The sequence below is a fragment of the Anabrus simplex genome, chromosome 1, assembly GCF_040414725.1.
Source record: "Anabrus simplex isolate iqAnaSimp1 chromosome 1, ASM4041472v1, whole genome shotgun sequence".
Taxonomy (NCBI): domain Eukaryota; kingdom Metazoa; phylum Arthropoda; class Insecta; order Orthoptera; family Tettigoniidae; genus Anabrus; species Anabrus simplex.
This window is the reverse complement of record NC_090265.1, coordinates 700357685-700372943: the sequence shown is the minus strand read 5'-3', so window position 1 is coordinate 700372943 and position 15259 is coordinate 700357685. Positions and strand designations below refer to the sequence as shown.

The following is a 15259-nucleotide window of genomic DNA, read 5'->3' as shown; positions in this document are numbered from 1 at the left end:
GTTCAACATTCTGTAAATACGTAAATCTTACCTTTTGGCCGCGCTTCATGAATTTGATTTCCTTTCACCAATCATTCTTTCAACATATGCAAACCATTTTGTTTATCTATCTTCGAAATAGCTCTGCTCCTACTTCGTCCCTTATTCTCTCATTTCTAATCCTATCTCTTCTTGTTTTATTCACAGTCTTTCCGTAACGCGGAGTTCTTAATTCTCTTAATTTGCCTCTAAAATCTACAATCACCTACCTGTCTTATTTTCATCTTCCATGGAACTTCTCAGATACTCCTATTATTCAAGCGATTGGAATTCCCTTTCTTTACAAGATATCTGTAGTAGAGTTATTTCCGGTTATTGGCTTGCGTTCATTGAAAGTTAGTCTGTGTCCTAGATATGTAGAACGCACGTACGGTACTTGGCAAGTTGTAAACATATTTGTTATTCCGATTACAAAGCCTCCTGCGTGAGTGCGACTACAGGTGTTTCATTTAACACCTTGGAATAACAGAGCGTTCTATCAAGGAAATGTATGTTACAGCCTTTCATAAATGAGAACGTATCGACTATAACAAACAATGGTACCTTATCGTATCACTGTGCAGAAACTGGGGCAGGTGAAAGTGACGAAGGATTGGTTAGGACTGGTGTAACATAGTAGAAAATAACTGAACTAAAGACGTGAATAAGGTAAATGATGTGAATGACAACGGAATCATTATTGGCAGCGTATGAAGATAACTAAGACCAAAAGCCGCATTTCAAGAAAATCAACTTTAAAGATTCAAGTGCATATCTCAAACTATGTTATTGTTGTTGGGGTCATCATTCCATGGACTGGTTTGATGCAGCCACCCTATCCTGTGTTGAACTTTTAATTTCTATGTAACTACTACATATTCAATCTGCTCTAATCTGCTTGTCGTATGCATACCTTGGTCTACCCCTATTATTTTTACCGCCTACACTAAGATGTGTCCTATCATTCTATCCTTTCCATTGGTCAAATTTAGCCAAATCCTCTCACCAGTTCGATTCAGTAGCTCTTCTTTCGTGATTCGATCTACCAATCTCACCTTCAGCATTCTTCTGTAACACCACATTTCAAAAGCTTCTATTGTCTTTTTTCTGAGCTAGTTATTGTCCATGTTACACTTAATGCCGCGCTCCAAACGAAAGTCTTCAGATTATTTTTTTCCGATTACTATATCAATGTTTGAAGTGGACAAACTTCGTTTTTTTTAAGAGAGGCCTTCCTTGCTTGTGCTAGTCTGCATTGAATTTTCTGCATCACCTGACTTCCACTGCACTCCATTATCGGTACTTTCGTTTCGGATTTATTTATTTTCATCTTGTACTCCTTTCCGAAGACTGGGTCCATATCAATCAGTAATTTCTCCAGATCTTTTGCAGACTCAGATAAAATAACAGTATCATCAGCAAATCACAAAGTTTTGATATTCTCTATATGGATTGACAATTTCTTTCCAAGTTCCTATTTGATTTCATTTACCGCTTGTTCTTCTGTACATAAACATTGAAGAGGAGAGGGAACAAACTGCAGCCTTACTTCACTCCTTTATGGATTGCTGCTTCTTTTCCAAAGCCCTCTATACTTATCACTTCAGACCGTAAGTGGGCTGAATCTATGCACATTTCATAGAAATACGTACATTTAACACTTCGTAATTTTAAATACGATACTTCCATACAATGCAATTTTAACATTTCAGCAAATATTTTCTAGGCAGCTAAGGTGAGTAAAGCAGTGGTAAACGACCTCAATCCTTATTGTACCTAGTACGTCTGATTATGGTACTACCAGCGGTTTTTACAGTTTTCCTATAACTCCGTAACCTTCGGGATCCAACTAGCCTCCGGGCATACAATATACAATTTTTGTACATTTAAAAAAATCTAATTTCACACAGGTGTCATTGTTGCCCGCCTGGTGGCCATTATCATTAAGGTGTCGAGTCTATATAGTCTGACACCGTGGCTAGCCGGTTCGAGTCCCGTTGGCCGGCGGGGTAGGAGAGGTGGTGGTATACAATGTCTGATCACCCGAATGCGTACCAGAAGTCTGGATTCACTTCCAAACCTCTTCGCAGTATTCATATGGAATTATTAATTAATGGCGTATGGCCTCCAGAGAGGCCTGGTGCGGGTCTATTTTTTTTTTTTTTTTTTTTTCGCAGACGGCCTATTAGGCATGTCTGTGAAGATGAGGGCCCTACCTAGGTGTTCTTAACAGAGAAGTGTCCAAAGGAAACCTTTTCAAACTGAAGCCATTGCGCCTATCTCTGTCGGCGACGATGAGCAAATTGGAAGAGAGAGAGAGAGAGAGAGAGAGAGAGAGAGAGAAAAAAAGGCAAGATACGTCTAAGTATGGTAAAGAGTTACTGTCGGCCGGTACACGAAGAAGATCATTTTATTGAATATAGGTTCTGTAAACGAAGTTTTGAGTTGAGTCTGAGAAAAAGAATTCGTTGAAATTTCTCTCCTTCACAGTTCTATTTTGATGTATAACAGAAATCTCAGTTCGTCAGTGATTTAATGACGAGTACTTCCTATATCCTTGAACATAAACGGTCTCATCCGCGGTGTCAACAATGTTTAATGAAGCCGATAAAAGCGCGTTAAAAGCAGGCGTCCCTGCGGCAATTGAGTGTTGCATGGACAACCTATCCTTTCGTGTGGAAGAGGGTTGTCCAACACCGCGGTGCGTTGGAACTTCTCATTAACCACCAGACACTGAGCCTGGGTACAGATTAGTGTTTAAACTAAATACATCGATTAGTCTGCGTCTGTTGTGTAGTGGTTAGTATGATTAGCTGCAACCCCCGGAGAGCCAGGTTCGATTCCTGGCCCGCCATGAAATTTGAAATGTGGTACGAGGGCTGGAACGAGGTCCATTCATTCTCGGGAGGTCAACTGAGTAGAGGTCCCTGTGCAGCATAGCAAGTGAGGCCGTCTGGGCGAGTTACTGGTTCTCCTGCCGAGTAGTATCTCCGACCAAATGTCTCACGCTCCAGGACACTGCGCTTGAGGTGGTAGAGAAGAGATCCCTCGCTAAGTCCGAGGGGAAACAGACCCTGGAGGGCAAACGGATTAATTCATTAACTGGAACACTTTTAAAGCCGGCCCCGTCGTGTAGGGGTAGCGTGCCTGCGTCTTGTCCGGAGCCCCGGGTTCGATTGCCGGCCAGGTCAAGGATTTTTATCTGGACCTGAGGGCTGGTTCGAGGTCCACTCAGTCTACGTGATTAGAATTGAGGAGCTATCTAACGGTGAGATAGCGGCCCCGGTCTAGAAAGCCAAGAATAACGACCGAGAGGATTCGTCGTGTTGACCATAAGACACCTCGTAATCTGCAGGCCTTCGGGCTGAGCAGCGGTCACTTGGTAGGCCAAGGTCCTTCAAGGACTGTAGTTCCATGGGGGTTTCTCTTGCCTCAATTGCTTCCACTTGTAAATACCAGCTTCCTCACTTCAGCTTTTGTATTTGACCTTCCTTGGTAAATTCTTGTTCTCCCCGATCACGACGGTATTAGGTTTTCATTTTCAAGTCCTTCGTAGTCCTTCACTTTTTTTTTTTTTTAGCCAATATTCTCATTCTTCAAAGTGCTTTTTGTTTCCGATTAGTGCTAATAAAGGACGGTTGGGCAACTTCCTCTTAAAACAATAATCACAACTACTGTATTGTAATACCACCAGTCCATTTTTTTCACTCCTGGGGATGTTATAAGAGTTCCCGTTCTAGCAATTCTAGCTTTATATGTCACTAATAAAGGTTCCGTAACTGCTAAGATGGTATTTCCTGCCGATGCCCGCTTGGAAGGTCATTGATGTAATGCTGAAAGCTGGCTGCGCCGGCCTTACAAGGCTGTGGACCAGCCCAGGTAGTGAACTGATTACCTCACGGTGAAGGTCGAAGCCACATCCTCATTCCTTTGCAGTAACCGGCACTATAATAGGGTGCACCTGTACCTCAGACAGTTAAAAAATAACAACCACTCCAAGGCAGTAGATCAGAAATGTCATTCCCACCACAGGCAGGTAACAACGCATGTTCTGTTCTGGTTTTGCCCTCCACCTGCCTTCCCGATAGTGTTCTGTCATTACTTAGGTATAATGAATCAGCATTCTACCATCAATAAAACTGGAGTCTGCTGTCTGAACCGATCTTCTTGGTGGGAAATAATGCACAGATGTTCATGAATTTTAAGCCCGGTCTAAACTGTGAACGATTTTTTCAATGGGAAAATGTATACAGTACCTAGCACACATAATACAGTTATCTGCAATGTGCCGGGCTGAGTGGCTCAGACGGTTAAGGCGCTGGCCTTCTGGCCCCAACTTGGCAGGTTCGATCCTGGCTCAGTCCGGTGGTATTTGAAGGTGCTCAAATACGTCAGCCTCGTGTCGGTAGATTTACTGGCACGTAAAAGAACTCCTGCTGGACTAAATTCCGGCACCTCGGCGTCTCCGAAAACCGTAAAAGAGTAGTTAGTGGGACGTAAAACAAATAACATTATTATTATCTGCAATGTTATGTTTTTCATTCATTTTGTCTGTTCCTATAATATACGTCTCGGGAAAGCTCCTGTATAGTTCACTACCCACTGTGGGTAGAGGCGGTAGAATAACATCCACAGTATCCCCGGCCTGTCGTAAGAGGCGACTAAAAGGCAACTCACACACCACTCTTCTCACTTTAATCTATCCTATCCGACCTCCCTTGGTCAACTCTTTTTATCTTCCGACCCCGACGTTAATAAGTTTACAAGGCCTAGGGAGTCCTTCATTTTCACGCCCTTCGAAGCCTTCTACTGCCTTCATTTTTCGAAGGATTGGATCTCTTCTCTTCTTCTTCTACTTCTACTTCTTCTTTTCTCACACTTGTGGAGTCGTGGCTGCGAACTGTGGATTGGGCGCTGTTTTACGGCCGGATGCCCTTCCTGACGCCAACCCTATATGGAGGGATGTAATCACTATTGCGTGTTTCTGTGGTGGTTGGCAGTGTAGAAATATGTTGTCTGAATATGAAACCACTTTTTAGGATGGATAATAATAGATTCAAGAGAGCCTCCGTGGCTCAGGCGGCAGCGAGCCGGCCTCTCACCGCTGGGTTCCGTGGTTCAAATCCCGGTCACTCCATGTGAGATTTGTGCTGGACAAAGCGGAGGCGGGACAGTATTTTCTCCGGGTACTCCGGTTTTTTCCCTGTCATATCTCATTCCAGCAACACTCTCCAGTATCATTTCATTTCATCAGTCATTCATTAATCATTGCCCCATTTCATAAGGCTGCATTCTTCGCGGAAGTATATATCTGAGAAAGGTCTTTCAAGAATATTTTCAACCACACTCTCGCACATATTTCCAAATTGATATTCACGGCAGTGACGACACCATCATAACTTAATATATAGCAGATTTTAAATAACGTACTTACAGTTTCACCCGGTGACGCTTCCTGATAGTACATTCATGGTTTTCACAAAAATACAGTACACTGGGACTAAATATTTGTTTTTAACTTTAAAAGACTAACCTAAACTGAATCAGCAACATTTAACTGGTATTTTACCGTCGGCGAAGTTCTGCAGTTTCACTCGCTTACTGAGTATACATGCATCAAACGACAAACGAGGGCAAATATTCTCACGACGTATAACACACGTTATATTCTCGAAGAATGGCGCAGAACTTAAGAAAACTTCACCTATAATCCAAGAGAAACACTAAAAAACCTCACTATATACCACTATCACAGACAACCGAGTACAAAATTATTTTGCTTTGCGCTTAACTCTGTGTAAATGCTGGGCAAACTAAATATTTTTCTGCGGCTATCGGAAAACATACTCTACACGTGCCATCAATGAATTGCTAAAAAAAAACTTTATGCATGCCGAAATTCAAAAATAAATTATTTTGTATTACAATTGATTTCATAAACTGGCTCTATTTTTATTAGCAAGACGATGTTCAAGCGGCTATACTGTTAACATGTTGATATTTTTCTTGTAGTCTCTAGTGTGTGGCGCTGGACACTTCGAGTGGCAAGTATTAATTAAAACTAACCTACCTTACCCAAGCTAGCTGGCCTGTCGCCGTAAATTGCTGTCGGGGAATGGCCTACAGTCTCGCCCCGCTCCCAGAACAAGAAGCTGAACTGCGGTAGTGCGAGCAGATTGGGGAGACAGCTGTATTTGGCTTGGCTTAGATGTTCGTCAGTTTTTTTAAACTTTGCAAAAAGCGTTCTAAGGAAAAATAAGAAAATACAAAATTATTTACCTCAGTGACATTGAACAGACTACGATCAGGTGTTGGTATATACCAAAGAACAGACAAAATGTTACTGTGGAGAAGAACATACGTACCATCTATGCCAATGCCCACTCTGTCCTGAGTCGTGCAATTATTGAGAGTTATTGAATGCGAAATAAAATGCATTATTTTACACAAATATGTCATGTTAAAATTTGTGTAGCTTTTGACTCAAATAAATATCCGGATGATGGTGGTTACTTGGCCTCTGGCCCATCTGACGTCTTGTGTGGGATAGCTGGCTGAATGGAGGCAGAGTAACCTCTTTGTTGAATAGTCTTGTTCAACAGAGCTGTCCATTCAACGTAAGTTTTCCTTCTACTATTTACATAAAAATATACAGGTATATATAACGCACCTTGGAATTACCCACTCCTGACCTTGTTTGGCAAAAGAAATATCTAGCTTTATACATTCTCAATACGCGAGAATATTTTGTAAGCTATGGATAGTCGTTAACCGAAGAGATGATACTTGGAATCCTACCACTAGCACAATATGTTCATCCTATTTCGAACTCGAGGATTTTGAAGGAGAGTCATTTTCTACAACAACAACAACCAAATTTTATGAGTTTGAGTGTACATGAAGGTGGACTCATTAAACAATGAAACATGTGTTGCCAGTATCCAGTAATCGGGAGATAGTGGGTTCGAGCCCTACTGTCGGCAGCCCTGAAAATGGTTTTTCGTGGTTTCCCATTTTCACACCAGGCAAATGCCGGGGCTGTACCTTACTTACGGCAACGGCCGCTTCCTTCCACTTCCTAGGCCTTTCCTATCCCATTGTCGCCATAAGGCCTATCTGTGTCGGTGTGACGTAAAGCAAATAGGAATTGAAAATAAAGGAAACATGTGTTTGACGGTGTGGCCCCACGGTGTAGGGGAACCGTGCCTGACTATTAACCAGAGGCCTCGAGTCGATTCCCGGCCAGGTCAGGGACTTTTACCTCAATCTTGGGACTGGTTCGAGGTGCATTCGGCCTACGTGATTGCACTTGTGGAGTTGTCTGACGGTGAGATGGCGGCCTCGGTGTAGAGAGCCAAGAATAACGGCCGAAGGGATTCGTCGTGCCGACTACAGCAGCGGTCACTTGGTAGGCCATGACCCTTCGAGGCTGCTGCGCCATGGGGTTTTGTTTGATTGGTTGGTCTTCTTCAGTCACACTTAATCATTTTGGCGTTGATATATCTAACTCACCTTGGAACTACCCACACCTGACCTTGCCTTGTTACGCCATCCAACTCTCGTCATGACCAAGTGAGGAATTTTCTTGTGTCTTCCATGCAGAGACATCTTCCACAGCTGGAACTGTTGGTTCGAAGGGGACTTAAGTCTGCGCAGAAGGATTATGTTCATGTTCGACTTTAGTCGTCTCCTTGCTATTGCTTGTAGCCACTTCTCTTCGAACACCGGATGCTGCTATTTCCGCGAGATAGTAAAGCTGAAGTTGACTAACCCAATTAATTGTCATCGAACCAAGTTTTGCAGCAGAAAACTTTCAGCTTGTGGGTCATACAATTCTAGAATGTCAGAGCTCTGCCAAGAGTAGCCGTACTTCCTACATATTTTTGAGTGTAAAAGTGTTGTGGTTCAAAATCGAACCACACTACCTACAACTTACGATAGACATACGTCCCTGTTTATCGAATGATAGGCACATACCTGTGTCTTAACGGGGTTCGGTCTAAGTTGCTTTGCGCCGTGATAGATTGACAAACCTTCTAGGATTGCAGTCAGATTTCTCTCCGCTGTCCCCCCTGTGGGTGGGGGCGGTAGAATAACACCCACGGTATTCCCTGCCTGTCGTAAGAGGCGACTAAAAGGGGCCCCAGGGGCTCTGAACTTTGGAGCGTGGGTTGGCGACCACGGGGCCCTCAGCTGAGTCCTGGCATTGCTTCCACTTGTGCCAGGCTCCTCACTTTCATCTATCCTATCCGACTACCCTTGGTCAACTCTTGTTCTTTTCAGACCCCGACGCTATTAGGTTTGCGAGGGCTAGGGAGTCTTTCATTTTCACGCCCTTCGTGGCCCTTGTCTTCCTTTGGCCGATATCTTCATTTTTCGAAGTGTCGGACCCCTTCCATTTCTTCTCTCTGATTAGTGTTAAATAGAGGATGGTTGCCTAGTTGTACTTCCTCTTAAAACAATAATCACCACCACCATCTCTCCGCTGTTTCAAAATGGAACCAGAGCAAGATCGTCAGCATACAAGAAACGTGTGGTATTTTGAGCTATTGCTTAGTAATTTGCATAAATGTTGAAAAGAGTTGGGCCAGTACGTTCGCTTGGGGAAGACTCTTTTTCTGCTTTTTATGATAACTGCGCTGGTTTGGAAGTCAACAAAGATCTTGTGACTCTGGAGAAGAGTGGCGATGAACATGATTAGCTCGGTATCTTTGATCATATTGCAGATCTTAACAAGTAGGAGTGATGGTTAACAGTGTCGTATGCCGATGATGATAAATCCACGAAAACCACGCCTGTCACCTTGCGGTTTTTAGATTGTTGATGGCCGCCTCCGTAGTGTAACGGTTAGTGCTATTAGCTGCCATTCTTGGAGGCCTGGGTTCGGCACCCCGTACTGCCATAGATTGAAGAATGACGGGAGGGCTTGTATTTCCCCAGAACGGTGCATGCAGCTCACCACCACTGGGGCGTACTTAAAAAGAGCTGCAATATCTTGGAGCGAGGATATGAGTTTAATTTTTAGATCCGTCATCTACAAACTGTGTAAGATTCGGTAGTTTGCCAATCTCGGTTTTTAGCAGGAAAGCACTTTGTTGGGTATATGCGCTGAGAATCAGTCGTAGGTACAATACATCCACGGCTAAAAGAGGTGACTAAAAGAAATAGAACTAATCCCCAAGGCCTCTCAGACCGAGCGAGTGGCTGCGAGGTTTGGGTCACGTCGCTGTCACCTTGCATTCGGGAGATAGTAGGTTCGAATCCCACTGAAGATGGTTTTCCATGGTTTCCCATTTTCACGCCAGGCCACGGCCCCTTCCTTCCTACTCCTAGCCGTTTCTTCTCCTATCGTCTCCATAAGACCTGTGTTGGTACTACGTAAATCAAATTGTAAGATAAAAGTATCTCAGCTTGGGAGCGTGAGTTGTCAACCCCTAGCTGAGCCTGGCATTTTTTCCACTTTTGGTAGGTTCCCCACTTTCATTCTTCCTGTCCGACCTCCCTTGGTGGACTCTTTTCTCTTCCGAGTCTGATCTCGTCTTTCGTTTTATGTGTGAGAGTGGATTAATTAAGGGTGTACATTTCAAGTGTTCTGTTATTCAGGGAACTTACATTCCCATTTGATGCGTTTGGGACCTTTTCAGTTTACATACATACATACATACATACATACATACATACATCATTACAGACCATTATGCCTTTCAGCGTTCAGTCTGCAAGCCTCTGTGAATTTATTAAATGTTGCAACAATTCTCTGTTTGCAGCTAGTGCTGTGGTCTCATTTAGTTCTATACCTCTTATCTTTAAATCGTTAGAAACTGAGTCATCTTGTCTCTCTCTACTTCTCTTTCCCTCCATAACAGAGTCCATTATTCTCCTAGGTAACCTGTCCTCCTCCATTTGCTTTTCAGTTTAATAACATATTTTTTGTTTTATTTAAAAAAATAATTTTCAAATTCCTCCATTGAATAAATAAATAAATTTTGTTTTATTGTCTCCTTTACCTAGTTGTACTTCCTCTTAAAACAAAAATCACCACCACTACCCGACATTGTTAGGTTTGCGAGGCCTAGAGGGTATTTTATTTTCACACTGTAAAACCAGGCCAAATTGACATGTAGAACTGATCTCAAATAATTCAGAAAAATGGCCAGAAAGAAAAAGATGATCATAAAAGTAACTTATTATCTCTGTTGTTTAGGACCAGAGAAACGAGATAATATTCTGTTTCAAAGGACACTTAGTTTTATATTAAATGTTGTGTTTTCCAGTTGTGCGGCTGTGGTTTGCTAGGAGGAGGAATATGGCTTCGCCTTGCCTACGACAGCTACACACCGTTTACGCTCCACTACAGCATGATCAGCGCAGACAGCCTCTTCATCGCCACCGGCGTCATCATGTTCCTAGTCGCTTTCTTTGGTTGCTGTGGCTCCTGGTTCCAGAGTCGCTGGATGCTCATCATGGTAACCATTCTTATCATTAAGTACCTTAACCAACTATTTTATTTAATTAATTAATTAATATTAATTAATTAATTTAAATTACTGTTTGGCATGTGCAAGTGTACAGTATGAGAAATGTCACGAAAGCAAAGAATTTCCTTTGCTGATCAAGGAACTGATTCTATTAGATTTAATGCAACACTTTTTTCCAAATTAATTTGCTTAGATGTTGCTCTTCGGATCACGTGCACACGCACGCGCGCGACCGAGCAGTGGGATACACATTGGGAATGTACAGTTGTGGGATTTTTACTCATTAAATAAATAACAGTCATAACTGTATTGGCACAATATTTACTTTACACAAACAGTGCACTGTTGTACATCACTCAGTAAGAGTTAAGTAATGATTGTAGTATCCTAGATCACTATCAATATGAGTAGCCAAGATAACTCACAAGATGGCATGATATCTACAATGGCGTGGTGTGCACAAGGAACATGGCAGCTGGAACAAGAAATGTGAGCACACAGGCTGGTGGCATTGCTTGCAGAGTATGGTGACAAGGACTCTGCTGCAATAAACAACTTTTTATTCAACTAACCTTGCTCAGAAAGTACCTGACTGATGGTGAGAGGGTGAGAGAGTGATTTGGTCTCCAGGAAGTTCTAGCAAGTGGAGCTGAAAGTATGTTGGCCAATGTGGAGGTTTCCTTTCCTTCCTCCCTGAAGAGAGATCTTGGACTTCATAGAAGTCTGTGAAGCAGATCTTGTTGCCAGATTGCAGTAAACTCTGTTGGTAAGGCATTGCATTGAACTGGGATATCAATTTGCACAAACAGTGTGATATTCTGGGGTCATCTTCTTACAAAATTGTACAAAATTATGTTGATATCCTCCTAGTCAATACTATAATATTTTAATCTAATTAAGACCTCAACACGCAGGATGAACCTCTAAATACTTAACAGCATGAGTAAGTCCCACTACCTCTGGCTGTGACACATACATTACAGAATTCTCACGAGACAGCCAGGGGGCTTACGCCAGCCAGAGAGGTTAGGATATACATGGCCGAGGTCAGGAACTACTCATGTAGTTTGATTGCTGCCTGGGAGACTGATTACCTCGGATCGAGTAGGGGTACTTCAGTCGCCTTGACAAAGAATACTGCACTGTATTCAAAATGTCGGCAAACTGTACGGAACGTACAGAAAACAACACGGTTCAAACCGAAAAAAGAAATAAATAATTCTGAGAAAGTTTTTTTTTTTGGGATTGAATTAGGTGTGAGAAATCAAATGGCATGGTAACTGCATCTAATTTCAACAAGACATCAGCTACAACATTATCCTCACCTATGTTTCTGGTAAGTTGAGCTATGAAGTGCAGATGGTTGAAGGAATGTGGAGAGCACTCATCACATCTCCACTGAAAGGCATATACAAGGAGCTTGTGGTCAGTGAATAAGATGAAAGGCCAGCCAATCTTTTAGCTGATGTGAAAATGTTTAATAGCTTTGCAGATGGCATGCAGTTCACAATTGTAAGCAGTATATTTCTCATGCGTTGGGCTTGGTTGTGTAGAGAAGAAAATAAGAGATTGCCAGTTATCATCAGGTTGCTGATGATCTGTGGTGTAGGCATCAGTAGCAAGTATAAGAGGAGTGGAGATGAGCCAGGAGGGTACAGTAGGAAAGATTCATCTTATGTGCTCTGAAAGCTTGAGAATGTTCTGTGGTGTACGAGATGGGCTGAGAATTGTAGAGCTTGAGGCCAGGCAGGATAGCATGAAGATGTCCCTGAACTGCAGCAGCATTTGAAAGGAACTTTCTGTAAAAGTTCAGCATACCTAAAAAGAACTGGAATCAGAGGTAAGGCTTATTGCAGGTGATGTTATACTGTATAGAGTAGTAAATACGTTACAAGACTGTGAGCAACTGCAAAAAAACATTGACATTGTTGTGAGATGGACAGCAGACAATGGTATGTGATAAATGGGGTTAAAAGTCAGGTTGTGAGTTTCACTAATAGGAAAAGTCCTCTCAGGTTTTATTACTGTGTTGCTGGGGGGGAAAGTCCCTTATGGGAATCACTGTAAGTATCTAGGTGTTAATATAAAGAAAGATTTTCATTGGGGTAGTCACATAAACACTATTGTAATTAAAGGGTACAAATCTCTGCACATGATTATGAGGGTATTTAGGGGTTGTAGTAAGGGTGTAAAGGAGAGGGCATATAAGTCTCTGGTAAGACCTCAACTTTTTTTTTTTTGCTAGCGGCTTTACGTCGCACCGACACAGATAGGTCTTATGGCGACGATGGGATAGGAAAGGCCTAGGAGTTGGAAGGAAGCGGCCGTGGCCTTAATTAAGGTACAGCCCCAGCATTTGCCTGGTGTGAAAATGGGAAACCACGGAAAACCATCTTCAGGGCTGCCGATAGTGGGATTCGAACCTACTATCTCCCGGATGCAAAAGACCTCAACTAGAGTATGTTTCCAGTGTATGGGACCCTCGCTAGGATTACTTGATTCAAGAACTGGAAATAGACCAAATTAAAGCAGCTCAATTTGTTCTGGGCAATTTCTGACAAAAGAGTAGCATTATGAAAATATTGCAAAGTTTGGGCTGGGAAGACTTGGGAGAAAGGAAATGAGCTGCTCGACTAAGTGGTATGTTCTGAGCTGTCAGTAGAGAGATGACGGGGAATTACATTAGTAGACGAATAACTTTGAGTGGTGTTTTAAAAATTAGGAAAGATCACGATATGAAGATAAAGTTGTAATTCAAGAGGAAAAATTGGGGCAGATATTCATATATAGGAAAGGGAGTTAGGGAATGGAATAACTTACCAAGGGAAATGTTCAATTAATTTCCAAATTCTTTGCAATTATTTAAGAAAAGACTAGGAAAAAACGGATAGGGAATCTGCTACCAGGGTGACTGAACTAATTGCACATCAGTGGTGATTGATTGATGACTGAAGCACTGAAGTTCTCTGATTTTCTGGGTTCTGGAGTGGTTGAGCAAGCCTGATGGTCTGCAGTCCTGACATCAAGTGGACGAGAATCTTGGCCAGACACTTCAGTAACCAAGCGACTTCTGGTGCACCAAAAACTCACTTTCTTTGACTTATTAAAACTCTATATGGACACAAATTCTGATGGCTAAAGAGTACACCAAGATGTTGTCGAGGCAGGTTAAACAGATGTCCAATTCACACAAGACTAGCTGAGCAATTCGATTTTAAGTGCATCTGGTTAATTCCTTTTGCTTAGAGGCTGAGTGTTAATATTAATTCTAATGCACACACCCTTAATTTACACACAACACACCACTCTACCAACCTGTACAGAAATAGTGCCAATCCTATATAACAAGCAATTAGAACTGAAGGAAAGAAAATCCTTATCTTGGATTCAAGGGAGGAGAAATATCTCTTATCAGGTTCTGTTACAAGAATTAGTGTGAACATAGCATTCTGAGTTGTTTTGAAATCTGTGTATCAGTGATAACTGTTTGTACTGACTTTGCCAATGTGGAGATGTTCTAAGCTGATGTTTCTTTTCACAGTATTTCAGTCTGGTGATCTTCATGTTTCTCGTGGAGTTCCTGTTTGCGACTCTTGCATTTGTGTTCCGAGAGAATCTTGGAAAGACCTTGCAGAGAGAGCTGGAAGCTGGCATTAGGCAGCACTACAAAGACGATCCTGAAAATAGCCTGAACAAGATTTGGTCCCACATACACACAGAGGTAAGCTCTTGGTCATGGAGTGGTGAAGTGGTAAGATAATCTCCAGAAATATGAGCAGACTGTCTTGTATCCAATGACTAGAGATTGGACTTTTTCCATCACTTAAAAACCCACAAATTAGTATTTTAAAACAGGAAAATTATTAGTTTTAAACATACAGTTGTGTATTTTCAGAATAAATGAGAATGTCAATTTTTTAAAATATATTTATAAATAGAGAGTTAATATATTCATACATTAGGAGATGGCTAAAGAAGGCATTCAATTTTCAAAATAAATTGAAAAATAACTTGCATTGTGTTCTGTAAGACAATGATGCTTATCTGAAAGAACATCAGTAGTGGCTGGCTGTAAAGGGCACAGGGGAATTTGCCCCACCAGCTGAGGAACTATTATAAAACTATGAGTGACTGATAATGTATCAGTTTTAGTACTAGCAGCTAGTGGGGTGATGTTTTCATTTGATACTAGTTCACTTCCTCTAGCTTGCTGGATGGTCATGCTGAACCTCAATCAATCAATACTGATCTGCATTTAGGGAAGTCGGCCAGGTGGCAGATTCCCTATCTGTTGATCCCTGGCCTTTTCTTAAATGATTTCAAAGAAATTGGAAATTTATTGAACATCTCCCTTGGTAAGTTATTCCAACCCCTAACTCCCCTTCCTGTAAACGAATATTTGCCCCAATTTGTCCTTTTGAATTCCAACTTTGTCTTCATATTGTGATCTTTCCTACTTTTAAAGACACCACTCAAACTTATTTGTCTACTAATGTCATTCCATGCCATCTCTCCGCTGACAGCTTGGAACATACCACTTAATGATACAGATGTTGATTCCCATAGGAAACCTGAAATATTTGTCCCGAATGAGTAAATTTATAATTGCCCTTCTCTGTGGACTACTCCTTTGGTAATTCTGGTTCGTGCCTGCATTGAATCTACTATTTTTTAACACGCAGAGAATGGGATATTTGGGCACTGACAAAGCCAGCCCCTGCTAATGGAAATACATGAAGGCTTATCACACCGAGTCCAGTATG

At 41.9% G+C, this 15259-nt stretch overlaps 1 protein-coding gene across 1 annotated transcript in view; it reads left to right on the top strand.

The window, feature by feature from the left end:
- The window catches only part of Tsp5D (Tetraspanin 5D), a 256521-nt gene that overhangs the window by 222013 nt on the left and 19249 nt on the right, over nucleotides 1-15259 (top strand). The window contains exons 3-4 of the mRNA XM_067135970.2: nucleotides 10293-10484; nucleotides 14038-14217. Of these exons, the coding sequence (XP_066992071.2) occupies nucleotides 10293-10484; nucleotides 14038-14217 (372 nt within the window). The remainder of the gene's footprint in view (nucleotides 1-10292; nucleotides 10485-14037; nucleotides 14218-15259) is intronic.